The sequence below is a fragment of the Acanthisitta chloris genome, unplaced genomic scaffold, assembly GCF_000695815.1.
Source record: "Acanthisitta chloris isolate BGI_N310 unplaced genomic scaffold, ASM69581v1 scaffold34351, whole genome shotgun sequence".
In the NCBI taxonomy this organism is placed as follows: domain Eukaryota; kingdom Metazoa; phylum Chordata; class Aves; order Passeriformes; family Acanthisittidae; genus Acanthisitta; species Acanthisitta chloris.
This window is the reverse complement of record NW_008656013.1, coordinates 13,203-41,076: the sequence shown is the minus strand read 5'-3', so window position 1 is coordinate 41,076 and position 27,874 is coordinate 13,203. Positions and strand designations below refer to the sequence as shown.

At 44.5% G+C, this 27,874-nt stretch overlaps 1 protein-coding gene across 1 annotated transcript in view; it reads left to right on the top strand.

Moving 5' to 3' along the window:
- Positions 1-27,874, top strand: part of COL4A1 (collagen, type IV, alpha 1) — a 48,182-nt gene that overhangs the window by 8,329 nt on the left and 11,979 nt on the right. The window contains exons 12-41 of the mRNA XM_009084153.1: positions 607-696; positions 1,255-1,290; positions 1,436-1,495; positions 3,676-3,720; positions 3,911-3,964; positions 4,421-4,462; positions 5,973-6,066; positions 6,597-6,632; positions 7,057-7,221; positions 9,021-9,116; positions 10,242-10,325; positions 11,507-11,577; positions 14,037-14,228; positions 15,048-15,216; positions 15,563-15,655; positions 15,753-15,857; positions 17,346-17,443; positions 17,728-17,878; positions 18,344-18,457; positions 18,860-19,027; positions 19,897-19,986; positions 20,555-20,704; positions 21,028-21,126; positions 21,215-21,304; positions 22,139-22,278; positions 23,087-23,217; positions 23,324-23,400; positions 24,279-24,377; positions 25,364-25,414; positions 27,217-27,402. Coding sequence (XP_009082401.1) covers positions 607-696; positions 1,255-1,290; positions 1,436-1,495; positions 3,676-3,720; positions 3,911-3,964; positions 4,421-4,462; positions 5,973-6,066; positions 6,597-6,632; positions 7,057-7,221; positions 9,021-9,116; positions 10,242-10,325; positions 11,507-11,577; positions 14,037-14,228; positions 15,048-15,216; positions 15,563-15,655; positions 15,753-15,857; positions 17,346-17,443; positions 17,728-17,878; positions 18,344-18,457; positions 18,860-19,027; positions 19,897-19,986; positions 20,555-20,704; positions 21,028-21,126; positions 21,215-21,304; positions 22,139-22,278; positions 23,087-23,217; positions 23,324-23,400; positions 24,279-24,377; positions 25,364-25,414; positions 27,217-27,402 — 3,076 coding nt within the window. The remainder of the gene's footprint in view (positions 1-606; positions 697-1,254; positions 1,291-1,435; positions 1,496-3,675; positions 3,721-3,910; positions 3,965-4,420; positions 4,463-5,972; positions 6,067-6,596; positions 6,633-7,056; positions 7,222-9,020; positions 9,117-10,241; positions 10,326-11,506; positions 11,578-14,036; positions 14,229-15,047; positions 15,217-15,562; positions 15,656-15,752; positions 15,858-17,345; positions 17,444-17,727; positions 17,879-18,343; positions 18,458-18,859; positions 19,028-19,896; positions 19,987-20,554; positions 20,705-21,027; positions 21,127-21,214; positions 21,305-22,138; positions 22,279-23,086; positions 23,218-23,323; positions 23,401-24,278; positions 24,378-25,363; positions 25,415-27,216; positions 27,403-27,874) is intronic.

Here is a 27,874-nt window from a genome sequence, read left to right as displayed (position 1 = left end):
TCTGCTGAGAGTGATCAGCCATGGGAAGGTGCTGCCCATGGAGGTGGTGGCTTCACCATCCCTGGAGGTTTTGAAGATGAGTCTGGATGTGGCACTTAGTGCCATGGTCTAGTCACCACGGTAGGGTTGGACTTCATAGAATCATAGAATTTAAGGGTAAACTTGATGATCTTGGAGGTCTTTTCCAACCCACTTGATTCTGTGATTCTATGATCCTCAAGTTGGGCTTCATGGACAGTTGTGAAGCTGCTGGAGCACTAAGAAATTTGACTAATATTTTCCTTTAGGCATTGACTTCTGTACCAGACCTCTCTCTTCCTAATCCTCTTCCTAAAGGAGACACCAAAAAACATTTTCACTGTTACTGTGATTAATGGGATATGTCCCTGATATTTGGTATTAATCAACGTTCACTGTAAGAGGAGATTCAGAGAACTTTCTTCAGGTCTGTAGCCCATTATAGAGTAGAGACCTCTGTAGCTATGTGTGCAACCCTGGCTCTGGCTGAAGTGAGTGGTATCTCTCTTTAATGTTCTTGTGTTAGCAATGTTTGACCTCAGTGCCAGTGCTGTTTTCAATGGACTCTCCTGGCTTTGCTGTTGACAGGGAGAACAAGGAGTAAGGGGTCCTCCAGGCCCCCCAGGACCAGCACCACACATGATAGAAAAAGGGAGTGAAATCATAAAGGGAGAAAAGGTGAGACCTTCAGAGATTGCACTTCTTGTACTCTTGGTTAATATATTATCCACAGGAATTGGCTAACAAGAGCAAAACAGAAAAAAGAAAATATGAAGTCCCCTAGAGCAAATTTTTCAAACATTTCTTCCTGTTTCACTTCGTGGCTGAATTTTGTTTGTCTCCCTAGGAGTTTCTCTGAAAAGTACAGGCAGGATAAATGGTAAATGCTTCAATAATTGCAGCAATGACAGATATGCTAAAAATACTCTAAAAATTTGAGTCAAGCAGTTTTTGCTGGACTTTTCATATACAGAATTAATGAAATCTGAGTGCTAATGAACATTTCAGTCATGGAATTAGGCAATCTAAGCAATATATACTAGTAAAAGAAACAAATGGATTCACAACTCGTGTTTGTCTCACTTCTTGCATATCACACCACTGGGCATAGCTCTGAAGGTGGAAAGAAGGTTAAAAGTGCTTCTGCCATTGTTAAGAAGTAAATTATTTACAGCCTAAATGAGTAATGGTTAAGGTTTTGTTTACTAATCTCTTTTTTTGTTATGATTTCCTTAGGGTGATCCAGGTCAAAAGGGTGAACAGGGATTCCCAGTGAGTATCCTGCAGCATTTTTTGCTACTATAAAGACTGTGAAGAATCTGATAATGGCACTGAATGTCTTTGTAGCTATTAGATAAAAGCAAATTTCCTTTGGAATTTGGTGGTGTTTTCAACCTGGTGAATGTTTGTTTTCCAGGGAATACCGGGTTCAGGTTTGAAAGGAGACAAGGGTGAGCCTGGGAAGCCTGGCCCACGGGTGAGTATGCTCAGTTTTGTTGGTACCATGACTCAACTTCAGCAGCACCATCACTGCAGTTACTGTGCTGTTTCCTTAAGCTAATTAAGCCTGGTAACCACCAGTCAAACAGCAAATTTGGGGTATTTAAAACAAGCAACTTTGGCTGTAGAACAGATGTGCAAGTCAAGGTGGTAACAACATGCAGTGATGTTAGTATGCAACATGTTTCAGATAACTGAAGATACTTAACAGGAGCTCACAGTGCTGAAATCAAAGGCATAACTTGCACTGATCCCAGCTGAAGCAAGATTAAGTCATCCCAGAACAGAAGAAAAAGGAAAGCAAACCAAGTCACTGTGTAGGAATGCCTTTAGCAAAGTGGAAGGTGTTGAATTTATTTCAAGTATTCTCATGTGCAGTGGCCAACCTAAACCTGCTTAGCCTGAAGGTATAGCTGCTGACAAAGGTAGAGCTGCTGACAAAGGTAGAGCTGCTGACAAAGGTAGAGCTGGTGACAAATGGGGCAAAAAAATTTAGATGGAAAATACTTTGGCTTGCTGGTTTCTAGCCTGGCTATAGATGCTTGAGGCCATAAGGTCTGTTCCATCTGCCCAATCTGACCTATGTCATGGTCTCATCCATACAACTCCTGCATGACTCATTCTGAATCTGTCATAGCTGACCTGGTAGCAACATCATACATTGTCTACGTTACAATATATCTAGAGTATTCTAAGCAACTCTGAGTCTCTCAAGTTGTGGGCGTTTGTAAACTGTTAGACCCAACACAACTATAGGCTATGAATCTGGATCTGTAAAAGAGGAAACCTCCTTTCTACCATGCTTCAAGGTTAAATGTTCTGTTCGATGTGACATGTGCTGGGATCACCTTTGCCGTCATGTGTGTACATTCACCTTACTGTAAATGAGGGTTTGACTCTGGAAGAATGGAGAGATGTTGGCTTGGAGCTTGTTGAGACAACCAAACCACATGAATTTTTCAGGAGCAGAGCTTTAGGTTTCTGCAGAGTTCCCTGAACAAAGTTTCTAGGACATTTTATGTGTAACTATTCGGGAAATCATAGCTACTTCTGGAATGAAGAGAAGGCTTGAAAGATGAACAGATGTTAAGGCCTGATGTTCTAGTTGAGTGGACTGACACTCTGTGATCCATCCTGAGCACAGTGTGCTGTGGAAGACTGTCCTGACTTTGCAGTCAGAGTTTAATTAATCATTGAAAACTACTTGTAACCCTTGTAAGCTCCCACAGCTGCACACTGAGGTGCTGGCAGCCCATTTGCCTGGTTTGGGCCATTTTTGTTCTTCAGCTGCATTGTCTTAGACAGAACCTTTGGACCTAAACTGATGGGGTTACTTTTTAGACTGAATTACATGCACTGCTGCTTTATATTGCAGGGATATACATTTTCTGGGGTTTGTGGGACATGTTCATTTTGCTTATGCTGCATGCACAGTCTGAGCACTGGGACAAACAAAAGCCAAACTCCAGGGGTCAGGCTGCAAGCCAGCAGGACTGTCCTTCATGGTGCAGGAAGGGGGTGATGAAAAGTAGGTTAGTCCCTCCAGGTCATTCGTAACCTGTTGATTACCTCGAGGGAATCTAATCCACTCTGTAGGTCCAATAGATACAAATTTGCTCCAGAGGAGAGTTTGGGGTTCTAGCTCATCATCTGCCTTGTGATTTGAAATTAGAGCTTTCCATTTCAGGGAAGTGGTTTTTACCCCTAGATTCCCACACAGTCTAATCCAGGGCCACTCTCCAAACCTTCTGCTGGGAGTGACCCACCAAGTGTCTATGAATAAATGTTTTGTGAGGCTGGAAATGTACCCACAGAAAGGGTTTGCTGTAAAGGGAAAAGATTCTGGGTCTGGTTCCAGTTTCCTGTGCTGATGATATGTTTTGTGTTGAAGCCTCCTCGACAGGGACATCACTCTGTTCTTCCTGGATCTGGGAACAGATTTGCAGGATTTCAGTGAAGTTGTAGGCTGTTGAGTAACACAAGCTCTAGGCATTCACTTTGCCTGCTGTGTGCCCTGCACACTGTTGGCTGCGTTAGCACACTTGGATTGATGCACAGAAAGAGTAATTGTTTGGTTCTAATATTTCATTCACTGTCTTAGAAATCACACATATGTGGCTCTGTTTGTTTACTGAGAGTGGAACTTGTGTTTTACAGGGAAAGCCTGGAAAAGATGGGGAATCAGGACCCAAAGGAGAACCTGTACGTATTTCACTGAATCTCCAGTACTGCTCCTTACCTTCAGAACAAAGGTTGATATTTTCTAGCCTTCTGAATTATTTGCTGGAAGTTGTTGCTTTCAGTGAATTAGTGACAGGTTTGAAAATTTAAGGCTTCAATGCTGCCAAGGTTGAGATCCAACTCTGTCTTTCCTGGTTTCCTCTACTCACAGGGTTTGCCTGGAGGCTTTGGGGTTCCGGGACGACCTGGGGAGCCTGGAACCAAGGTGAGGAGCAGCAGCTTTTACTTCTCTTCATACAGAATGAGTTCAGAGCTCATGTCGTGTGTTCATAGCTGAGCATTAAAGCAAGGAATGCACAGAAGACAATATTAAATGTGTTGCTAAGCTGTGTCATCACTCAGAGACTGTGCCAAGTCAGAGTTAAGGTGATGTAGCGATCCCCAATTTAGGTCTCTCACCTGAATCGACTCAGGCAGGCTTTGTTTCACCTGCTCTTTACTCAGCCAGCAGAAGTACAAGTGTTCTTCCCAGTTTGCATAATGCAAACCAGTACAGACCCACAAATGACTTACTGAAGCTGCTTGTTGTAGTGGTCCAGGTGCTTAGCATTTGGAAGTTGTATGAATCTGTAGCCAAGAGTTCATTTACTGAGGAAATCCAATTGTATGGGGAAAGAAAAATCTGGTCTGGAATTAACATGTCAATTCTATTTTGATTTAGGGTGACAAAGGAGACAGAGGTTATCCAGGACCTCCAGGAAGGGTAAGTGAAATAAAACACTTTCATTTTAAACTTAAAATAAAGTAAAATTTGTGAAACTCAAAGTGGTCAAACAATGAGGCAGAAAAGAGACACTGTGCATGTCCTGATCTCATTCTCATCAGTCATGTCCTCATGTTTTCTTAATGGAAACAAAAGTTGGAGACAGTTTTTAAAGTGGTTTGAAATTTCAGGAAGGAGCTCTCGAAGAACATGGATTTCAAATATTTTTGACTATGAAAAGCGTAATAAGCATTTGCCAGTCAATCCAAAGTATCTAAAGGGAGTTCAAAGAGTAAGTCTGTCAGCCTGGCAGTGGTTGTGTTTAACCCTAGCTGTCCCACACAGCTGCTCATGCACCCCCCACCCCTCCCCGAGGTGGCACGGAAAGGGGAAACAGCAAAATATAAAACCCTTGGGTTGAGATCAGAACGATTTATTAATTGAAATAAAGTTACTAGTATTAGTAGTTATGGTAGTGATAATAATGATGAAGGCAGGTAACAAGAATCACAGAATCACAGACTCAGTGAGGTTGGAAGGGACCACAGTGGGTCATCTGGTCCAGCCTCCCTACTCCAGCAGGGCCACCCTAGAGCACATGGCTCAGAGTTGGGTCCAGATGGTTCTGGAGCAACTCCAGTGAGGGAGAATCCACAACCTCTCTGGGCAACCTGTTTCGTGCTCAGTGACTGCACAGGGAAGAAGTTCCTCGTGTTCAGGTGGAACTTCCTGGGCATCAGGTTTTGCTGTTGCCTCTTGTTTTCTTGGTTTCCCCCACTGAGCAGGGTCTGATCATCCTCTTGGCACTTCCCATTCGTGGACCTGAATCCATTGATGAGGTCCCTCTCAGTTGTCTCTTCTTGAGGCTGAATAGCCCCAACTCCCTCAGCCTTTCCTCATCACTGAGGTGCTCCAGTACCTTCAACATCTTCCTTGTCCTCTCCTGGACCTGCCCCAGGAGCTCCATGTCCCTCTGGCCCTGAAGAGCCCAGAAGTGGACACAGCACTCCAGGTGTGGCCTCACCAGGGCTGAGCAGAGAGGCAGAATCACCTCCCTGACCTGTTGGCAATGTTCTTCCCAATGCATCCCAGTATTCCATTGACCTTCTTAGCCACAAGGGCACACTGTGACTCATGGACAGCCTGTTGTCCACCAGGACAGAAGAAGAGAGAGATTGGAATAAAACCCAAGAAAGACAAGTGATGCACAGCACAGTTGCTGATTCCTCTTGTTGAGGAAGATGCTATAAACACTCTCCGTTTAATCCCATGACTGATATGAAGGAATTTGGTAGAATAGGAAATGTTTCTTTTCTCTGGCATTTCCTCAGCAGCTACAACTCTCTCACAGCAGCTGTTGCTTATCAAAGAGATTTCAGTGATAACCAAAACTGGTCAAACTTGTTACTACAAACCAAAATGACCTCTGTGCCATCAGATCAAGAGCAGTGAGAAACAAATGAGGGCACAGATGTGTTTCTAGTGTCCTGGTCTTTGTCCTCTGCTTCAGATGATAGATGCTGGCCCAGTAGACACCTTTGGTGAAAAAGGAGAGCCTGGACTGTCGGGTTTGCCGGGGTTGAAAGGTCAAAAGGGTGAAAAAGGTAAGGTTTTGGCTTGTTTTTTTGACTGAGTTCTAAGTTTAGTTTTCTTACTGAAGGTAATGAAAGCTGTACTAGCTGTGGACTCAGGAGCTCTGTATGACACTGTAATGTTCCAGTTTCTGACTGAAGTGTTTTCAGGTCATTACTGCTTTTCTGGCAATTAAATAATCCAGTGATATTATACAAGAAATATGGAAGTCAACACAAATACAAAGAAGATAACAGTGCAGGGAATTTTGAGGCTCCTTTATAAAAGTCAGTAGCCAATTTTGAATCTCAAGTATATCAAGCATTCCCTTTCCCACTCTCCCCATTGCAGACCTTAGCCAGACAAATCACTAGAGAAGCTGGGATCTAGCAGGTCCTTCTCCCTGAGTGTGTTGCTTGCAGATGGATAGAGATTGTTGAACTTCAAGTTTGATTCAGAGTGTGTTGAATTATACTAGTGTGTAATGTTAATTTGCATAACATATGCTAAAAGTTCATTGGCATTGCTGAATTAACTGCCTGACTGAAAACTCTTTCTAAAGGTTTCCCTGGTGCACAAGGAGTTCCAGGACCTCCAGGTATGAAATCGTGACCCTGAATTTTTCACCCTTTTCCTGTGGTTCTTTTTGGCTGAAAAGTCCTGAGAAATCTTCCCCTTAACTGCTGTCATATCACCTGTTTTGCTCTCACTTCAACTCTTTTTGTGTTTGCATAAATATAATAAATCAAGGTTTGCAGGGAGAAATAGCAACAATACTTATTAGATCAAAGTAGTTCCTGGAGACTTTTTTCTTTTTAGTGTAGCACTTGATCTAATAAAGGTTATTTCTTTGGCCTGCAAATATTGCCTTTTTCAGCCACCAGTGATTAAAACACAGTCCTCTGTCTCTCTTGCACTGACATTTCCCCATGTCTCTGGGAAACCCCATGAAGTGAATGTGTTGATAATGTTGTTGTCTTTTCATGTGTCTCATCTTCATGTGTGTTTGACTCTGTCCAAAGGTCGACCACTTCCACACATGGTAGGGTCACCTGGTGTCCCTGGAGAGAGAGGTGAAAAAGGTGAAAAGGGTTCTCCAGGATTCCCTTTACCTGGACCCCCTGGAAGAGATGGTTTCCCAGGCCCTCCGGGGTTGCCTGGGCCACCAGGACCTCCAGGCATAACAGGTAGGTAAAACCCTTGGTTGCTTTTCACAATGAAGACTCAAAAATGCACACAAAAAAGAGAAAAGATGATAGAAGCTACGATCAGCTATAATCTACAGCATTGAAGAAACACATTCGAGTGGTTGATGGACCAAGTGAAAGCTGTTCCACAATGCAGGAAGCAACTTGTTTCCTCACTGGGTCAAGGGTTCTGTGCTGAACAAACGTTTTTAAAATTGACCTTATCACATCTTGGTTTCTTCTGTCCCCTAATGTGCCAACCTAGAGGTATTTGTAGATTTTAAATTAAAAAACCAAACAGATGCTGATGTTGTTCTTAGCACCAAAGGTAGATGTTCAATATGGCAATTTGCATGTCTGTGTAACAGGGGTGAATGGCAGTGTGAGGCACTATTCTGACTGAAGGTTTCATTGTGACATGAAATTGTCTCAGAGGAGAATGGGGTCACAGGAAGGCTTGGGTGGGAAGAAACCTGGCAGATCACCCAGTTCTGACGCCCTGACATGGGCAGGGATGGCACCCCCTCAGTCAGGGTCAGCACAAGCTTTGTAGAGAAATGAAAAGCTTAATGATGTGACTAATATAATACTAGTAGCACATACACAACACCATTACAGAGCTGTTTATTACTGGGCTGTGGCAGCAGTTTTAAGGAGAAGCAATGCAATGGAGCAATGGCAGAAGTGCATGTGAACCTGTTCTGTGCTGAATTGCTCCTCACGATGGAGGTTTTAGCTCTGTTAGTGAAGGCAAACTTTCGTATAGGTGACACTGATATTGTGAATTGAACTGTCATTCCAACATCAAGAATGATATCCCTAGTACAACAGTTTAGGGACTCTAAAACTATTGAAATAAACATTATTCTCTGTGGAATCCCTAAACCAAAAATACTTTCTTCAAAACAGTTGGAGATCCCTAGTTGTTGCTGTGTTTGCCAGTGAAGCAGCACAAAACCCAGCACAAAGAATGTGGAATTAAATAGCTAAATTTTACCTTGTCCTGGAAGTAAGAGCAATTCCTGTTTCTCATACAACAAGTTTCTGTCATTGCTTAATTCTGCTCCTTCCCCAGATGCTCCTGTAGCTCTTTTTCAAGTGCATAATGGGAAAGAATTTGTTGTCATTTAACTGTTGTTTTCCAAACTTCACATTAGCATTTTGACTACTGCCTTTGGCCAAAAAGGTGTCATATTATTTTGGGTCAGAACTTGCATCATATCATCGAACAGAACAATCACAGTTTATATGCTCATATCAAACCTACTACATATTGTCATTTATTGCCTATTTCAGTTCCTAGCACATGAAGTTGTTTTTGGGAAGCTTGATCAGTATGAAGAGCTAAATAGCTATTAACAAGCTGCTCTTGAGCTAGAAAGTTTCCTAAAGAATTGAAAAGAGAAGTCAGGCTATGAAAACCTACGTAATGAACTTCTTCAAGGTGTCAATACTCTCCATTCTCTTCAGGGTCAAACCAGCAGTTTTTCATTCACAGTATTTTTCTTAGCCAAAACTCACACAGAGTTGGATTTGATGTGAAAGTTGTTTTTAACCTTGTTCTGCTGGAGCCTGACTTTAATCTGGAGCTCTCAGGGCAAGAGCAATGCAGTCCATATGGAATCAGAGTGCAGGACTGTGGGTAAATGTTTCCAGGCCAGTCAAATATAAGAGTAAAATGCTGCCCTGACTTCCCATTTCTGATAGGCAAAGTTTCAGTGGTGACATCCATAAATGCAGCTCTGTGATGGAATCCTACACTTGCCAAGGAAATACTCTTTGTTGCATTTGCATTGCAGATGGAATTGATCAGTGCCAGCAGGGAGAGCCTGGTGCACCAGGAACTCCTGGACTTCCGGGAAGGGATGGATTCCCAGGAGAGATGGGAGAGAAAGGTAATGATACTTTCCAAGTATGATGCTCAGTACTCTGGAGTTTGGGTGTGTAAAGAGGCTGAGCAAATCAGGCTGAATCCAGAGAAACTATACTCAAAGGTAGTTAAATAAGTAGTTTGTGGCCATGGAAAAAGTTTCTTGAGTCTCTGGTGAGTAAAGGAAATCTACTGTGTATTGAGTTGTGTGACACAAACTTCTCGTGCCTTTCACTCAACTCACACTTTGCTGGGAAGGGATAAGGGAGGGAGCAAGGCTGGAAGAGGAGCAGGGAAGGAAGAAAGGGTTGAGTGTAGCCCCATGAGGTGTAAATTGAGCTGGTTGTGAGTTCTGAGATGCAGAATCAGAGAGAGGCACAGGAGTGGGGAATGAAAATGGGTAATGAATCACTGCCATGGGGACAGTTTCAGCTGAAATGTCACCTTTAAATAGGATTGTCCCCATCAGCTGAAATGTCACCTTTAAATAGGACTGTCCCCACATGCCTTAGCAGCACTGACTGAAAGGACATTTAGAAAACGAGATGCAGTCGCTCACATGGTGGTTGGTCCTTCCTGATCTCATCTGCTCACTGCTTTCCCCAAACTGCAGAATCCCAGTGGCTGTAGAGGTTCTCCTCTTTCTACTTTAATCTATTTAGTTCCTCTATACCCAGTGAACATTTCTCTTCTTCTTTTTGATCCCCTTCAGCCTGGTCCATGTTAACTGCTCTGTTAAATAGGATCCCAAGGATAAGATTCATGTTGATTTTCATGCAGTTCCTTTTAAAAGTGGCAGAAATTTGAACATCAATTTGCTGATAAATTCTCTTGTAATTAGAAGCAGCACATTTATTTTTATTCTTTCAACATGAAGTGTATTAGATTGACATTTGCCCCTGAATTCACCTAGAACCATAGAACCATCAGGGTTGGAGGAGACCTCTAAGATCACTGAGTCCTGCCATTAACCTGTCACTGCTGGAACCCCTAAACCCTAAACCAGATCCTCCAGTGTCAGATCCAGACACCTCTTAGACATCTCCAGGGATGGTGACTCCACCACCTCCCTGGACAATTGACCTGTTTGCAGTTGTCTTAAATCTTTTCATTGTTATTCATTTGCTTTTTTGTTTCCTTTTTTTTTCAGGGGACAAAGGTGAAGCCTGTGCCTTGTGTGATAAAGTAGGACCTCCTGGACCTCCAGGACCACAAGGGCCACCAGGTCCAGCAGGTAAAAACTCATTAATTACCTGAGAATGAACAAAAATTAGACTAGACTAGAATTTAGACTAGAATTCTAGACTAGAATTTAGACTAAATTCTAAAAATGCAGCATACAGGATGAAATGAATGACTTTTTGCCCCAATAACAAAATTGTTTGTGAAACTCATGGAATGAGGGTGGAATATTCCTATTTTTGGCCTGATTGCAAATTTCCAGTGAGATCACCAACAATTGCCAAGGAAGCAGAAATCTGCCACAGTGAAAGGTCTTTGCAAACTGTGGGTCAAAAATTTTCACAAGTGGTTGTGCCAGTGGCAAATAATGTGGGAACCATTTGCCTGTGTGTCCAGATTGGACACTCACCATACATATGTGCCCAATTCTGTGCCCCCCCAAAAAACCCATAACTTTTCTGCCACCATATGAGAGAAGTACCACAAGCATCAAGTTTTATTGTACCTAGTGTTTGTTCTAGTGGCTGTTCAGAAAAGCGAATACAGTTCAGGTACTTTCAAGACAGTATTGGTTATGTGATCTGTCTAAATACTAAGGTGAATTCATTCCTAAGGCAAATGAATCTTCAGCTTCTGAGTTTGAGTGCAGCCATACAGCACATGAGCACATGAATCCTGACAGCTTCACCAACTTTGAAATCATAGAACCATCAAGGTTGGAGCAGACCTCTAAGATCATCGAGTCCAACCATTAACCTGTCACTGCTGGAAACCCTAAACCCTAAACCAGATCTTCCAGTGTCACATCCAAACACCTCTTCAGCATCTCCAGGGATGGTGACTCCACCACCTCCCTGGGCAATATCCCAGTGCCTCAACACCCTCACAGGGAAAACATTTCTCCTCACATCCAATCTGACTCTGCCCTGGCTCAGCTCAAGGCCATTCCCTCTAGTCCTCTCCCTGCAGCCATGGCAGGACACACATCCCCCACCTCTCTCCAACCCTGTCAGGGAGTTGCAGAGAGCCAGGAGGTCACCCCTGAGCCTCTTCTCCAGGCTAAGCAAGCCCAACTCCCTCAGCCCTTCCTCATCCCACATGTTTTCTAGGCCTTTCACAGCATTTTGTTGGTAGAACTGAGGATGGACATGAGAAGGTTTGCAAAGAATTCATATAAAATGAGCTGTCTGTAAAAACATGTATAAGTAACCCTCTGTTTTTCTCTCTGATAAGGTTTTCCTGGACAATCAGGTTTCAAGGGTGACAGAGGCTTACCTGGACTAGATGGCCTTCCAGGAGTGCCTGTAAGTAATGCCTTGCCAAATGCTACATCTCCTACTAAGCATGTGATCAGAAAACCTGGTGCTCAGTGTGTCTGTGCAACAGTTCTGTTTGCAAACAGACCAGCTCTGTGCTGTGATAAAATGCTAATGAAATAAATCAGAAGGCATGCAGTTCAGCTATGAGAGGCTAAAAAAAGCAGTCTGTGTTTGCCTATCCATGAACTCACAGGACACATGACTTTGGGCTGAGCTAGCTGAGCAGTGGAAGTAAGTAAAGAGTAGGTTTTCACAGCAAACAGATGCAGGTCTCTCCTGACCTTCTGTGAATTGTTCCAGTAACTCTTCAGTGTTGGATACCTATGTATTGAGAGACAGACAGTGCCACCTAGTGCAGTGCAGGCACTCCAGGGCTAGCTGTTACAGCTGCTCTGAGCTTTGGGAAGTGTGTGCAGTGTGTTTGGTAAGACACAGTTATGAGGCAGGAGAGCTAAGTGCTTTGGAAGGAATAAAGGAAGGCTGTGAAGGTGGAGAGGGTACTGATAGGATTGCTGGGAAATGATGTTGACACAGCTCTCACTAAGGCCAGAGATCAGATGCAGAGCAGCCATGGGCATAGCACCTGTCTCAAATGCAGCACAAATTACCCCTGGATGAGCTCTGTACTAGCACAACTACATTTGGCCTTGCCAGAGTCCACTGCAGTGTCCCTGTGTACACTGTGATTTGCTGCCAGATCCTCCCTCAGCATACACATTTCTGGAGTAGGATGTGGGTTTGACACCACTCTTAGTGTGAGCACACTGAGTCCTCCCAAACCTTTTTTTTCACCCTCAAGGCTGTTGTTTTTTTCCTTTTAGCTGATCCCTTTTGGCAACATAACTTCTCCATGCCATTCACTCACTTTTAACACACACTGGAATTTCTCAAACTCCCTCTATCCCCAGAGGTGAGAGAAAGGCACCTTCAGAAGCTAACACAACCCACCTGCAAGAATTCCTTACTCAGGGAATCTTTTTCTCTCCCTTGAGTATAAAGAAAGCTTAGATGCCTGAAATCAGCCAATGAAAGTTCATTAAGAATGAGTCCATTGTCTATTTCCACCACAACAAATAAGATGTTGTTACCCAGTGACTGAATGTGTTATAATATCAATGAGATCTATGGGGAAAACAGTGGAGGAAAAGGAAATCGTGATGTATTTAAGCTTTTTTGGTGTCTGGCATTTGTTCTTGGCACGTGCTTTGCCACATTTGGTTTGCCACACCTTTATACTTTTATTTCCTCTGAAGTTCTGTTTGTGTCTCTGCCAGAGCAACACAGTCTGATCCAGAACACACCAATGCTCGTGAGATATTCCCCTTGACCAGCTTCTGGTTCAGGTTCAAGTGGAGGACACACATCAGCCACAAGCAGTGGGCACTGCCCATGAAGTTTGTGCTCCACTATTACTACAGAGTAGCTCTGAGTCACTTGAAATTTTAGAGAAAAGTTCACCAAAGTCCTAGAATATATGTAGGGGAAAACTGAGATTCTGGAAATCCTATGGGTATATTATTAGGCAGATAATTTATGTCCAGGAGAGCTTACAAAGCTCTTTCCTGAGCATGTGCATAGGATTCTCATAGCACCAACTGGTTCTGAGTGTCAAGTGTCCAGAATCTAGGAATGTTCATAGTGAAGGGAAACATCTATTTGCATCAGCTGAATGTCAGGAGTGAACTAGCCAGGGAGAAGCTTTGAGCCTTCAGTTAAGCCTTAGCTTTCGTGCAAGGAGCCTTTTAGTTTTGTGCAAGATAATTAACTCTATTTTGTGTGCAGTCAATATATCTGATGAATATTATAGTAGATTTAAAAGGTTCTGAAAGAAGTCAAACCATGGGTGGGACTTGTATGAGCAATTTAAACCTGTAAGTTTGGCTAAGTTTCTCTTTCCCCACTGGAATGACATTATTTTCCTGTGTCAGTATTCCTTCTGCTGGGATGAGAAATTTTCCTGGAAACACAGGGACATCTTTGCTGCATTTGTGTCAGGGAATTGGGTTCCACAGTGCCACAGGAATTCAGCATTTAGAGGCTGGGGCAGACACTCACTCTGAAAATGCTTTCAAAAAAAGTCTCATTTACCTTCATGTTGTTATTGTATAAATATGCACAATTGAACTTCTGTAGTGGTAAAACTCAGAGTATTTTTCTGCTGCCATGGCCTGCAGTTCTTGTGCAAGTAGTGCAAATTTATAGGTACTCTTTAGCATGATACACCTGTGATAAGGTAAAGGGCAAAGTGGCCAAGACAAGAAGCTTTGCATTAACTCCTTATCCACGCTGTCGTGGAAAATATTCCCCTTTGACCTCCTCAGTCAAAAACTTAGTGGTTTCCTTGGTTTGGGTCTACACTTTAACTTCTGCAGGTTTGTTTTCTTTTGTATCAGTTGGAATGTTGGTACAGACAGTTGATGACACCTGAATTTCTAACCTTTCAGGGCCCCCCTGGCACTCCAGGACTCATGGGCAGCCCTGGGGCGAAAGGAGAACCAGGAGATTTCACTTATGACACCATCCTGAAAGGTGAAAAGGGAGATCGTGGTTTCCCTGGACAACCAGGTATTCCTGGAAGAGAAGGAAGACCAGGAAAGGATGGATTCCCAGGTCCCCAGGGTCCAAAAGGAACAGCAGTATGTGTGTTTCTGTTTACACCCTGCCCTGTACATTCTGCCTGTCAGATCAGGTTCTCAGCCTCTCGTGCCTACACATGCTTTATGTTTGTTGGCCCATTCAGTTTTCTACCTCTTGGCCTTACCTTGAGTAGCACATTCTTCCTCAGAGGAAATCTCCATTTCCACAGGAACTGGTGAGGAAGACAGTCCTTCAACAACAGACTTTCAGAGGCAGATTCTGACCCTTTCTGTTTCACATGTCATGCCCAAAGTGATCTGACTCCAATGCATTCAGCATGGCTTGCTGCTTTCAGGGCAGCAGAGCAAGGTTCCTTCCCCCACATGGACATGGACAGGAGTTGTGTTTCTTTCTCCCTTTCTCTCCACTGCATAGTGAGAGCTAGTGCAAATGATTCAGCTGATATTTGGAGGTGACTGAAGGAATGCAGTTATCCAAGCAGGGATTGTTAGGACAAGATTCAACTCTGTTCTAGCATATTCCCTTCTTGTGGAAACTGGTGCTTCAAAGTCCTGCACTGGCAGAGTTCTGCTGATATAGATGTGGAGCTGGATGTGGAGCTCACATGTGCTCCCAGATCCACCCCTGGGAGCATAACCTACACAGTCCAGTTAGCTGCATTGCACACTAGGTGTGATTCCCATGTGCTGTTTCACATGGAGCCTAGTCCTGTTTCCATTGAACTCAGTAATAAAGCTCCTCTTTCTTCAGCATTCCAGAGCGCTGTGCTAAATCCAAGTCACAAAATACTCAGAGACACTGATGTGTTCTGTCTTGCCAACCAGGCAAGAACTACACTTATACTTTCCAAAACCTAGGGTACACCTGGCTTGAAAGGAGAACGTGGCCCCCCTGGACAGCCTGGATTCCCTGGAGTACGTGGTGAAAGAGGTTTTCCTGGCCCTCCTGGCATAGGAGCTTCAGGGTTACCTGGTGACAAAGGAGACAGAGGCTTTGCTGGAAGCCCAGGTCTACCAGGCCTGCCAGGTAATGCTGTAGTATGCTTTAAAATAGAATAAAGTTGAAAAGATGTTGTGCTTTAAGTGGCACAGCTTAGAGGATCACCAGAATTTAAGAGTGAAGTAAAAAAACTTTCTAATTTCAGTGGGTGTTTGCTTTCAGCACTGTAACTGCAAATCTTTGAGGGCAGTTTTCTTGGAGAGTTTGTTAGGCCGAATGGGAAGATGTTAGGTTCATCCTAGTTTCCTATGATTCTTCTGCAAAGAAACCTTCACAGCTGAAGTGGTATGGAGGAACTAACATTGCTGGCTGGGGGAAACTCCCTTGTTTCATTTCCTGACTTCCTGTACTTAATATATCTTCACATCCACAGGAGCAAAGGGTGAAGCAGGACGAACTGTCCCACTCCCTGGACCTCCTGGGGCAGATGGCCTTCCTGGACCACCTGGTTTCCCTGGACCACAAGGTACAGCAACCTGTTAATCTTGGTTTGGTGATCAGAAGGTTCTGTTCCCCAGAAGCTAACATCTGTGTTAACATCTGTCTTGTTTTCCATTGCAAAGGTGACAAGGGGAACCCTGGGCTTCCAGGTAGACCTGGCCTGCCAGGAGAAAAAGGTGCTGTTGGGCAGCCAGGGATAGGGTTCCCTGGACCTCCAGGTCCCAAAGGTAAGGCAGTTATCCAGCTAACAGAGCTGTAGTAGTTGGAGTGTGGATGGAGACATGCACAGGCATCAAGCCATGGCTGCATGAGGTTTGGGAGGTGCAGCTGAAAAACTTCCCTGGCAAAATTCCACCAGCCCCACAATGGGAATTCTTTCCCACACAGTTGCTTCGTGCAGTGACGTGGTGCAGCTCCAGACAGTGTCAAAGCTACTGCCAGAATGGAAAGTGATACAGTACAACACTTCACATTGCAGCTCTTGAGGGTTCTGAGAGATGAGATGATCTTTCTGAGATTAAAAACTCTGTGTGTTGTTGGTCAAAATCATATCTGACATAACAGTTCTAGGCCAGAGCTAACAGCTCTGCTGTGTCCCAGACAGCTGACTGGTTTGGTTAGAATTCCAGCTCACTCAGCACAGGTTTAGTATTCCTTCCATGGCTACTGTCAGGACATGCATATGTAGTTTAGAGGGACTCTAAATGTTCATATTGTCGTTGTGGATATTTGGGAGATGCATTTCCTAGTGCTCCTACTCATTCAGAACAAGCAGACAGCTTTCAGCAGCCACCTCAATCACCAAAATTCTTGTGGGTCTCCATTACTTTTTTTTATGGTTCCACACACCAATGAACTGGAAGGGTCAGAAATAATAATAATAATAAGGAGAAAGAGCAAATCTTTCCTTGTGACCATCTCTAGTTCATTTGAGACTGGATTGGCACAAACCTGAACAGAAGAGTATTCCATTACATCTGGAAAAGAATTGCTCTTTGATGCCAGCAAGAAAGGAATGACACATCAAAGACATTTCTTTTGAGGACCCATCCTCAAATTCAGCTCTGCCCCATGACTCTCCTGGGGCTTAGCCTAAGTGCTGCATTTCCCACTCCCTGAGAGAGAAACTTCATTTATTGAGCATGTGCTGCTGTTGAATGAGTGCCATCTTTGAGTGATTTGCTGAATGTTGTGACTGTTCCTTCCTGAGTTCCAGAGGCATGGGCCAGCTGTGGCACAGAAACTTACAGCAGGACATTTAGGACTCATCACCAGACATACAGCGACCAAAAGGTGTTGATTCACAGATGGATTTGGTTGTCCATCTCTCAGGCTGATGCCCCAGGCATTAAGTTGCCTTTTCTGAAGGAGGCTTTGGGAGCTCAGTCTTGCAGACTGGATGTTCCTCATGAGGGAGGTGGGAGATGAACCCACAAGGCTATTCATTGAAGAGGAGACACTCAGCATTTACTTCCTCTGGGTGGTTATTTCTCACCAGAAGCCAAGTGCTGCACACAGCTCAGCAGTTGAGTCTTTGCTGGGACGTTTGAGTACTGACATCCCTAGAAGTTTGACATAAAAAACTACACAGACCTTTTTTAAGGAATCCCTGTGAGGTCGTGGATAGTTCAGTTGCAGAGGCTTGAAGAGACAGTAGAGGTCACTTACAGGCAGAGACAGTAATGATGTGAGCATTGTTTTGTTTTGTTCTACAGGTTTCCAAGGTCAGCCTGGCTCACCTGGTCTGCCAGGAACTCCAGGAACCCCTGGCCTGGATGGTCTGCCAGGTGTTCCAGGTTTACAAGGTCAAAAGGTAGGTGTCAGTTGCTGCCCTTGTTACCTCGGATTGCCCACGTTAGCAATGTATGCAAAGATCCTGCTCTTGAAAAGAAAATGTTTGCCAAACTGTCTTCCATCTTATGTTTCCCCCTGTGCACACAAAAGGACAGAGCAGATGGATGAGTGCTTGGCATTAACACTTCCAGCTCTCCCTGAAGTCATGTGTGGAGCTCTGTCCTGCATGGCTGAAACACACTGAGTGAATGAGTTCTTGGGTTTGATGTATTGATTACCTGTCTATTGTGTTTCTTTGACTAGGGTGAACCTGGTGTAGGTCTCCCTGGCCCTAAGGGGCTGCCAGGCCCCCCTGGCCCAGGTGGAATCCCTGGAGAAAAGGGCAGTCCAGGACTGCCTGGCTTACGAGGCGAGCAAGGTTTTCCAGGCATACCTGGCCAGCAAGGATTCAGAGGTAAGGTCTCTGCATTTCTGTTTCTTTTGGAAGTCACTCCCCTGTAGATGCAGCAAAAATCATTGACTCATAGAATTTTTGAGGTTGGGATGGACCTTCATGGATCATCCAATCCCAATGCCCTGCCCTGGGCAGGGACACCTCCCACCACACCAGGTTGCTCAAGGCTTCATCCAATCTGGCTTTGAACACTGCCAGGGTGAAAAGGTTTATTCATCACTGAAATACCATACTGATACCTTGGGGAATTTCCCCTTTGCCTTCTCCTTGTTTTCTCCTATCACCCCCCAGCAGAAAATGCTGGCAGCAAAGAACAGCCCTCACTCCAAGCCCAGGCTGGATGTGTAAGAGGCTGGATGAGGTCTGGTCTGCCACTAGATTCCAAAGCACCTTCTCTGACATCTTCAGCAAACAAGATGTCAAACAGCATTGAAGGACACTCAACCTATGTCTCTCTCCCTGCAGGTGACCCTGGCCTCCCAGGTGTCCAAGGCTTGCAAGGCCCTCCAGGTGCTCCAGGGCTGGGTCCTCCAGGAACGCCAGGACCCCCTGGACAGCCAGGACCTCAGGGACCACCAGGTGAGAGAATAATAGTCCCATGGTGGTGCTTAGGAGAGGAATCTTGGCATAAGTGGATATTGGCACTGGTAAAAGTGTTGCCTGTGAACTGTTTTGAGGTGTGAGGCCGATGTGTGTGGATGGGGGGACCTCCTTCATCTGGTCCAGGATGCAGAATGAGGCTTCCTGAGAAGATACCTGCCATTTGTTTGGTCTTTTTAGGTCATTGGTGGGTACTATATACACATTCAAAGCCCCTCCTAGGAAATGAGGACTGGTGCTCATTTCCTGCAGACGCCTTTGATTCCTCATTCTCTGTGCCATGTAATTTGTGAAACGCAGGTGGACAAGGTCAGATCTGCTTGCCAACAGTGTTCCTCATTCTCTGGTAAGGACTAACCCTGTATCTTCTGTTTTTCCTAGGATTTCCTGGAATCAAAGGAGAAAGGGGCTTCCCTGGTGTTCCAGGTCTAGATATGCCAGGACCAAAAGGGGACAAAGGCAGCCAGGGCCAGCCAGGAGTACCAGGCTCTGTGGGGTTACCTGGTCTGCCAGGACCTCAGGGGGCTGTTGGGCTGAAAGGATCACCAGGTAAACATCTTTTCCCTCAGGAACCAGCATCTTTGACAAGTGTTTTGTTAAGTTGTGGTAGCATGTCCTTTCACTCAGTCAGGAATTCATCGAATCCTAGAACCACTGAGGCTGGAGGAGACCTCTAAGGTCATCCAGTCCATCCATTAACCTGTCACTACTGGAACCCCACCTCTCCTCTCTCCAACCCTGTCAGGGAGTTGCAGAGAGCCATGTGATCCATCAAAGAGACCAAGCCTGAGAAAACACATGTGCTGAGGTCAGCGAAGCAGCTCTGTGCACATGTAACTGAGCTGCTGCTGAAGTCCTCTGGTGGATCCAATCCAGCAGTTTGTAGGAATTAGCCTGTAATAAAGAAATATTCTGCACAGCTTCAGTGACAGAGTATGTTTCCAGGGAGTTGCAGAGAGCCATGTGATCCATCAAAGAGACCAAGCCTGAGAAAACACATGTGCTGAGGTCAGCGAAGCAGCTCTGTGCACATGTAACTGAGCTGCTGCTGAAGTCCTCTGGTGGATCCAATCCAGCAGTTTGTAGGAATTAGCCTGTAATAAAGAAATATTCTGCACAGCTTCAGTGACAGAGTATGTTTCAATGTTATCTTTGCTAATGGCAGCATTGTTTGCTGTAATAGGAAGTTTTAAGGGTTTGTCCAAAACCCATTACAAACTGTTTTATTGTGTTTTTCATAACACTGTTTTTACTGCTGTTTTCTCTATCAGGCTGTCTTAGATTTATCATCTTCTTTGCCCCATTGTTCCTTAAGCAGTGCAGTTCCCAATATGATAGACAGTAAATAATTCTGTTTCTTGTGCTCCTTTGCACTGTTTGCTTTATTTCTGTTATTCACTCTTTCACTTCGATTTCAGGACCGAAAGGAGAAATGGGAGTTATGGGAACTCCTGGATTGCCAGGAATTCCTGGACCAGTTGGAGATCGCGGGTTACCTGGTGAAAAAGGTAAGAGAGGGATTTTCTCAAAATGAAAGTCGTAAAATCCACCTTTTTTTCCCAACAGAGAAGGCTGGAAACCACCAAATATCAGGACTATGCTTGGCCCAAGCGTGGGTTATGCCAAGTAACTTCCGTCTAAGTCAGAAGTGGTATGAAAAGCTATTTCCCAGGAGCAGTCATGTTTGGGCACCAAGACATGGGTTTTGATCCATTCTTCAGCAGCATAAGGTTTTGCTAGGTGTAGGGATGCCATAAAAGTACAGTATTTGAAATTAGAAAAAGCCAGCAGAGAGGTCTTAGTTAAATCCTTCAGATAATGGTCTGCTTTCCTGCCAAGCCCCTGTCCTTGTTGTGTCTAGAGTTTAAAATGAATGGCTGTGAAGTGGGAAAAACATGACAGCTCTTTAACACAGCTCTTGTGAAGCCCTAGTATAAGAACCTCCAGAGGAGATATTCCAGAGCTTGGTGTTTGGTGCTCAAGACTTGAATTAGTAACTAATTTAGTTTGTTGTCTACTAAGTGCTTTTGCAGAGTTTGGTAAGTCCCTGTAACATCCAGCACTGTCCTTTTGCAGGTAGCCAAGGTTTGAAGGGTGTAATTGGACCACAGGGTGATCCTGGTGTCAAGGGAGATAAAGGTGAAGCTGGTCTCCCAGGAAAACCTGGAGAAATGGACATGGACATGGTCAGTCTCAAAGGCCAGAAGGGAGATCAAGGAGAAAAAGGTAACTTTAATCTCTGACTGTGGATAAGTGGAACTAACACTCACATACTGTCAAGCAGCAGCACTTAGAGTTTGGTTTTGTCTTAGTTTTAGACCACAGTTTTTAATAAATGGTAACAGTTTTAGTTCAAATAGAGCTGCAGAGCTCAGGAGGGAACTACTGAGACCATGTAGTTCATTTCCCTCAGCCCAATCCCTCTGCCTGCCATTGTATATCATGTCTTCTGAAAGTGTTCTTGTCCTCTTCCTGATTTCTTGCCAGTATGTCATTCCAGTAAATTTGGATAAAACTCACCTCACTGTGTTTGTCTTCTTGGTGTCCAGGGGACCACGGAGCAGCAGGGGAGAAAGGGCTGCGTGGGGATTATGGAGAACCAGGAATTCCAGGGAGGGATGGTGAACCTGGTACTCCAGGGCAGCCAGGTATGTCTGAAGCCAGCAGCAGAGACTGTTCCTTGGGTGTTTTGAACCTCATTAACCAATGGGACTCTCATTTCTCTGTTGTCCATAGGACCAAAAGGTGATCAGGGCCCTCCAGGGTACCCAGGGGATCCAGGAGTTCCAGGACAAAAAGGATCAGTTGGTGAAATGGGTTTGCCAGGTACTGATTGCTAGGAATTTCTGCTCATTGCTTCCCTTGAGTCAATGCAGAACATCATGAGAGAGAACTGTGTGGAACATTTCCTGGTGCAGATCTACTCAGCAGTTGCACTACCAGTGACTGAATGTCATGATTTAGGAATGTTCCTTTTCAGTCCTATTGTGGTACACAAGTATCAGGATGGTCTCCTAAACTTCCACATGAAATCCTTTTGCTGGATATTCAGGATTTGTGTGTTGGTTGTAGGCAGTTTTCCAAGTGGTGCCTCTTTGCTTGTCTCTGTCTCTGCTAGTGGCTGAACTGCACTAAAACTTCCTGTGTATGCTACCTCTTCTAAAAGGTTTGGAGAGTTGTTGTGTACTGAGTGCTAATTATGAACTGTAGAGTGTTGTTGTGGAGGGTATTGGTAAGGAATAGAATGGAGAAGAACTTACATCTCAACGTGGAAGCTCTGTCTCCATTCAGATGGCCTCATGTCTAGGAAACCAAAGGTGGAAATCTGAGATGGTCAAGAGGGACAAAAATGACGCACAGATGAGTCCTTTTGTCCCTGAACTCCTGTTAGAAAGTATTCAACTAAAAATCAAGTTTCATTCAGTTCATATTTTTTAGCAAGAACTCTGTTTAGCAAGAGCTCTGAATCCAAGGTTATGACCTTCTCTCATCAGCAGAGCTTATCACCCCATGAAACATCCCATTTGGAGAGTGACTCCCAAAAGTTAATTTACTTGCTTTTACAGCTCTGAATAGTTAAGGCAACACTGAAAACACATTATCAGCACTGCCAGGGTACCATGGGTTCTGGCACACCTGTTTTTCCTTTTCTCTTACTAGGAACACCTGGAGAAAAAGGTCTTCCTGGAGTTCCAGGTTCCCCAGGCACACCAGGCTTCCCTGGGCAAAAAGGTGAAAAAGGAGACAAAGGAGCACCAGGTTTTCCTGGAATTGGCTTCCCAGGGTCTCCTGGTGAGAAGGTATTTATAGCCCTACCAAGCACCTCATTTTAAAAGGCCTTGAAGATGTTTTATTATCTTTTCTGTTGTGCTCACATAAATATCATACGAGGAACTTGGCATTGTGCACATGCACAGGGTTAGATGCTTTGTGTTTGATGGGACATTGTCTCCAGGGATCTGATTTACTCTGTCTAATTCACAGTGCTATAAACAAGGAGGAGAAGAACTTTTAAAAGCACTAAGTAAATAAAGTGAAAACAGAGCAAATAATCACACTGAGATAACTTTTCTGTGCTTTTATAGACATACTGGGAAAGTGAAAAAAAACTGTACAATGCTGAGATATTACTGGAAAAGAACTGTATTAATGCTTTCTGTAAAGTTCATTTTCTCTCTCATAATATCTACTAGGATTCTCATTTGTTTCATATTCCTTTCCTTAGCTATGCCATGACAGTTATCATGAATTTATAAGTGAAAATTGCAAATATAATACTTGCTAATCTGGTAGAAAACTTGCTGAAGTCTTAGTGATGAAGTGTAATAAGTAAGTTAAGAAGCTAATTTGGAAAAAACTTTGTATAACTGTCATAAAATGTACATAAAACTGCTCATTTTCATGTGCAGGTATTAAGAATTGCTAGAAATTTTACACCTCTGATAGTGGAATTTAATGCAGATTGAATCTTACATGACATTGTGAATGGAAAAAGAACGGAATTCTGCAGAGATTGGATGGATAAGAGGGAGGTCAAATCTGCCACTGCAAACAGAACAAGCTGGTTCAGAACTAACATGTGGATTTTGTGTGTGCTGCTTCTTCCAGGGAGAACCAGGACGAACAGGTAGCCCAGGTTTGTCTGGAGACAAGGGTGAAAAGGGCAGTGCAGGAGTCCCTGGAATGCCTGGTGCTCCAGGTCCCAAAGGATCCCCTGGCATGGCAGGATTTCCAGGCAAGTGCCTACACCCTAACAAAAAGGAAACTGCAGTAAAAATGAAAGTGAAACTTACACCAAATATCTTGCATATAAACACTTCTTCTTTTCTTTCTTCCTTTAGGGAGCCCTGGCCGTCATGGGGAGAAGGGTGAAAAAGGACTTCCTGGCCTAAGTGGCATCCCAGGATTGAAAGGAGAACCAGGTAGAGAAGGAATATAAACTACCAAATGCTACTGAAAGTGTTGGGCACCTCCAGGCAGTGATAACTCAGGGAGAGAGACCCAGAGCTGATGCAGCCTGGGATGTTCAGCCCATGGGGGTGTGAGGACAGGGCAGCAGTGCTACTGAGTCTCAAACAAGTGCTGGGTGAGGCGACAGGGAGAGAAGAGAGGTGGAACAGGACAGACAAGTCAAAAAGACACAGATGCCTACTCTGTGCCATTCTGCATTCATTTTGGCTCAGTTGTTCCGTGGTGCTTTTATTCATTCTGTAAGCAAAGAGCAGATGTTGCTGTTCCCCAGGAAAATCTGAGTCGGTGTCTTGGGGGCTAATACTACTGCACCGTTTGAGGACTAGCTTTGACACCTCCCACAAGACAAGTTGTTGCTCTAACCATTAGTTCTGGTGTTTCTGAGCTCATTTAAAACCCACACAGGCAATATGTGCCCAAACCTGAATCACACGTTAGCATCACCAGACAGGTATTAAAGAGCAGATAGAGTATGGAGAAGAGAAACTCCATTGCTGCTATGAATATAACAACATTTTTAGAGTCTTATGTTCTCCGTTTATTGGCTGCAGGACACATCATCTTATTGGGCAGTGGACTGTACTATTCCAAGTCTTTGCTGGAGTTCCTGAATTCTAGGCTTCCTGAGATTCATGACAATTAGCTGTGTCAAAATCATTAATACTCGAGCCCTGGCTCAGACTGACTGAATTCAGTAACCTCAGAGAGAAGCCACACTGAAGTCCTCATGCAGTATCTGCTTGGTCTCTACACAAGCAAAGGAAAAGGTTTAGTTTTTCTTTAGAGGAAAAAAGTCCTAGGTGAAATGAAAATGTCAATGTTTTTTCAGGTGAACCTGGTGCTCCGGGTCGTGCTGGGTCCATTGGTCAGAAGGGTGAACGAGGTTCTGATGGGATTCCAGGTGCATCTGGTGCAAAGGGTGAACAAGGTACTGTGACTGTCATCTTAAATTTATGGGGTATGAAAACACACAGAGACAGGTTACACCAGAGTAGCTGGTAGACACATGTCCTGGGTTTGAAGTACTTTGGGTGAAACCTTAGAAAATCAAGTCAGTATGGTGTGTTGCAAACAGCTTAGAACCATAGAATTTTAGGGGCTAGAATGGAGCTTAGAGATCACCCAGCCCCAACCCCCTGCCCTGGGCAGGGACACCTCCCACCACACCAGGTTGCTCAAGGCTTTATCCAACCTGGCTCTGAACACTGCCAGGGTTGGGGCAGCCACAGCCTCCCTGGGCAACCTGGGCCAGGGTCTCACCACCCTCACAGGGAAAACTTCTGCCTAACATCTAACCTAAATTTCCCCTCCTTCAATTTGTCCCCATTGCCCCTTGTCCTGTCCCTGCAGCTCCTAACACAGAGTCCCTCTGCAGCTTCCCTGGAGCCCCTTCAGCTCCTGGAAGGTGTTCTGAGGTCTCCACACAACCTTCTCTTCTCCAGGCTGAACAGCCCCAGCTCCCTCAGCCTGTCCTCTTAGGGGAGATGCTCCAGTCCTCTTAGCAACTTTGTGGCCTCCTCTGCACTTGCTCCAACAGTTCCATGTTGGAGCAGCTATCACATATCATTGCCAAGCTGATCGTTTAGATGAGCAACTGTGTTCAATCAATGAAGGAATTTATTGAACAAAAAGCTGGCAATGCTTTAAAGAACTGTGCTTGGGAATGAGTTTCAAGCTGCAGCAGAGCTGGGAAGTAGAGGAGCTGTCCTGCTCCTCCTAGGGTAGTGCTGTCAGCCGTGCAGGCTCATTGTGCTAAGGACAATACCAGTGCAGAAGAGGAACAGCCTCTGCCCTGAAAACTTTGGCATAAGCCATTTACTTGGAGTTTGTGTTTGCTTCATAGAGTTTCATTCATTACAGGGTGTGTTTAAGCACTTTCCCATCCTCTAACTTTTTGCTGTCTCTGGATTGCAGGTCTTCCTGGTAGAGGACTTCCAGGATTTCCTGGTGCAAAGGGAGATAAAGGTAAACCACTATGCTATATCCCAACATGCTATAACCACAATTCTGTAATGCAGATGTCCTTTCTGCTTCACTTTTTTTGCCTGCTACACCTTCTCAGAGCAGGCAGAGGCTCTGAGAGGCTCAAATACTAATTTCTGTTACAGTGGCAACATCTTGGACATGAGTTAGATATGCCCTAAAATAGGTAATTATTCCCAGTGTGGAATTTCCTGCAAGCTGTGCTGTGCTGGGGTAATATAAATAACTCTTGGGTTTGTGTGCTGTGCTTTTGCCTCCCAAGTATTTCTGCTTTCCTACTAATTTTGCCAGAATCAAACTCCAGCAAAGCTCTGTGCTCCTGACAGAGGTGCTACAGCTGGTGGTTTGTGGCCAGGTCACCACAGGAACCTTTTCATCTGAGCCTGTTGTGCAACCCAGAGTTATGAACTGCTGAAACAGTGATTCTCTGTAGCTCAGCAGAGCATGTCTGAGCTGTGCACAGGGGCAGACATGCAAAGGCAGCAGAGACCTGATGAGATCTTACTGAGAGGTGTTCATTCCTGGACCCAGGACTGAGAGCTTGGGACAGGCACTTAGCCCTCAGGATTTCAATCCCTTGGGCTGTGTGCAGTGTCCCTGCACTGTGCTGGGAGAATGGCTGGGCTGGCTCCAGGCAGGGGTTGTTCAAGGTGTCTGTAATGCACCAGGCTCCAGTCTGGGAAAGAAGTGTGTCCCCAGCTGCAATAGATACACCAGTGAAGAAATTCCCAACTGCTGCTGCCAAAGAAAACTGTGTGTAATTGAAGGATTTTCAATTTCAACTGGTACATCTATGAAATCCACATGACGTGTTAGATTTTGCAGAACTTACATAGCTTTATATATCAAAGGTTTACCTCACTCCATTGGGCTGTAAATACAAGAAACTTGTCTGGACAACCAAAAATGACAAACCAGAACATTAGAATATCTTTTATTTATCATCTTAGACTAATTAACAGTCATAGTTGCTGAGACAGCCCTGATGTTGGAGAGCTTACTAAAACAAGCCAGTTTTCCAGGCACAGCTCAGTAGGACACATGGAGTGCTGGGCTGTGAGAGCACTTTTCTCCCCATCCTCATCTCCCTGGTTTTGTCAGCTCAGCTCATTTAACAATATCCAGCTGACACCATTTGTGTGCCAAATGTATTGCAGGCCGAAAGAAACAAGTCCAGGGTTCAAAAACCTGTTCTGCTCAGGCAAAGAACCAGAGATAGTGTCCTTCAGGAGCTTTAGTTCTCTTGTTATTGTACTTGTACCAGCTACTCTCTATTCTTTTTGCTCAATCATGAACTAAAATCAGATTGAATTGCAATTTTTAACTATTTGTGCAAGCCTGAAAGTAGGTAAAAAGTGTCTAAATCTAGATCCTAGGACAGAAAGTCTTCCATTTTTCCCCAGGAGCAAGTCCTTTTGTGCTTAGTCAAGCAAAACATCCACTACTCAGCTATGGCAATAACAATTGTAGTGGAGTAAGGGTTTGGCAGCTCTATAATCCTTGTGTAAGGAGAGATAGAGATGCTGAATGTTAATCTGTTTTTAGAGTGACTTAAAATAGCTCAGTGATCAGTTTAGACAAGAAAAAAGATGTCAGTCAAGCTCCTTTCCTCATACTTTCTATCATAACGTGAAGAATAAAGCAGCTTTCCTAAAGCTTTGCATTTTTATGGCAATGGGTATAGTCAAGGTCAAGGTTTGCCTAAGGAATGAAGGAATGAGGCAGAAGTTTTCAGTGGTTGTGATGCTTTTTAAATCATGTTCCATGGTTGTTTCCAATCCCAGGTGCAAAGGGTGAAGTGGGATTTCCAGGATCCCCAGGAGGTCCAGGGATCCCAGGCCTGAAAGGAGAACCAGGATATGCAGGTCCACCAGGTCCTAAGGGCAGCCAAGGTCTTCCTGGACTACCAGGGAGTGCAATTGAGGGCCCCAAAGGAGACAGAGGACCCCAAGGCCAGCCTGGGCTTCCAGGTAATTCTTTGTCTTTGCTGTGAATGTTCTGCTGCTCATCAAAGCTCACCTAAAAAACTGATAATGGCATCAATATTGCAGATCTGTCCTCTGCTCATAGGTCAGAGAAAAACTCCCCTTCATAGGCAGCTTGGTGTTATGTCCTAGAGCAGGCTGATCTGATGTCCTCAGGCAGGTGGCTTTGTCTAGAAGTCTTTCTGATGTTGAGAAGGTTGTCTCCCACTTCCAGAAGATCATAAAACCATCAAGGCTGGAGGAGACCTCTAAGGGCATCGAGTCCAACCATTGGCCTGTCACCCCTGGAACCCCTAAACCAGATCCTCCAGTGTCACATCCAGACACCTCCTAAACACCTCCAGGGATGGTGACTCCACCACCTCCCTGGGCAACATCCCAGTGCCTGACCGTGTTTCCCTATAGACTTTATGTACTGTTTTGAGGCATCCATGTCTCTGTGTTCCTGCGTCCTGGA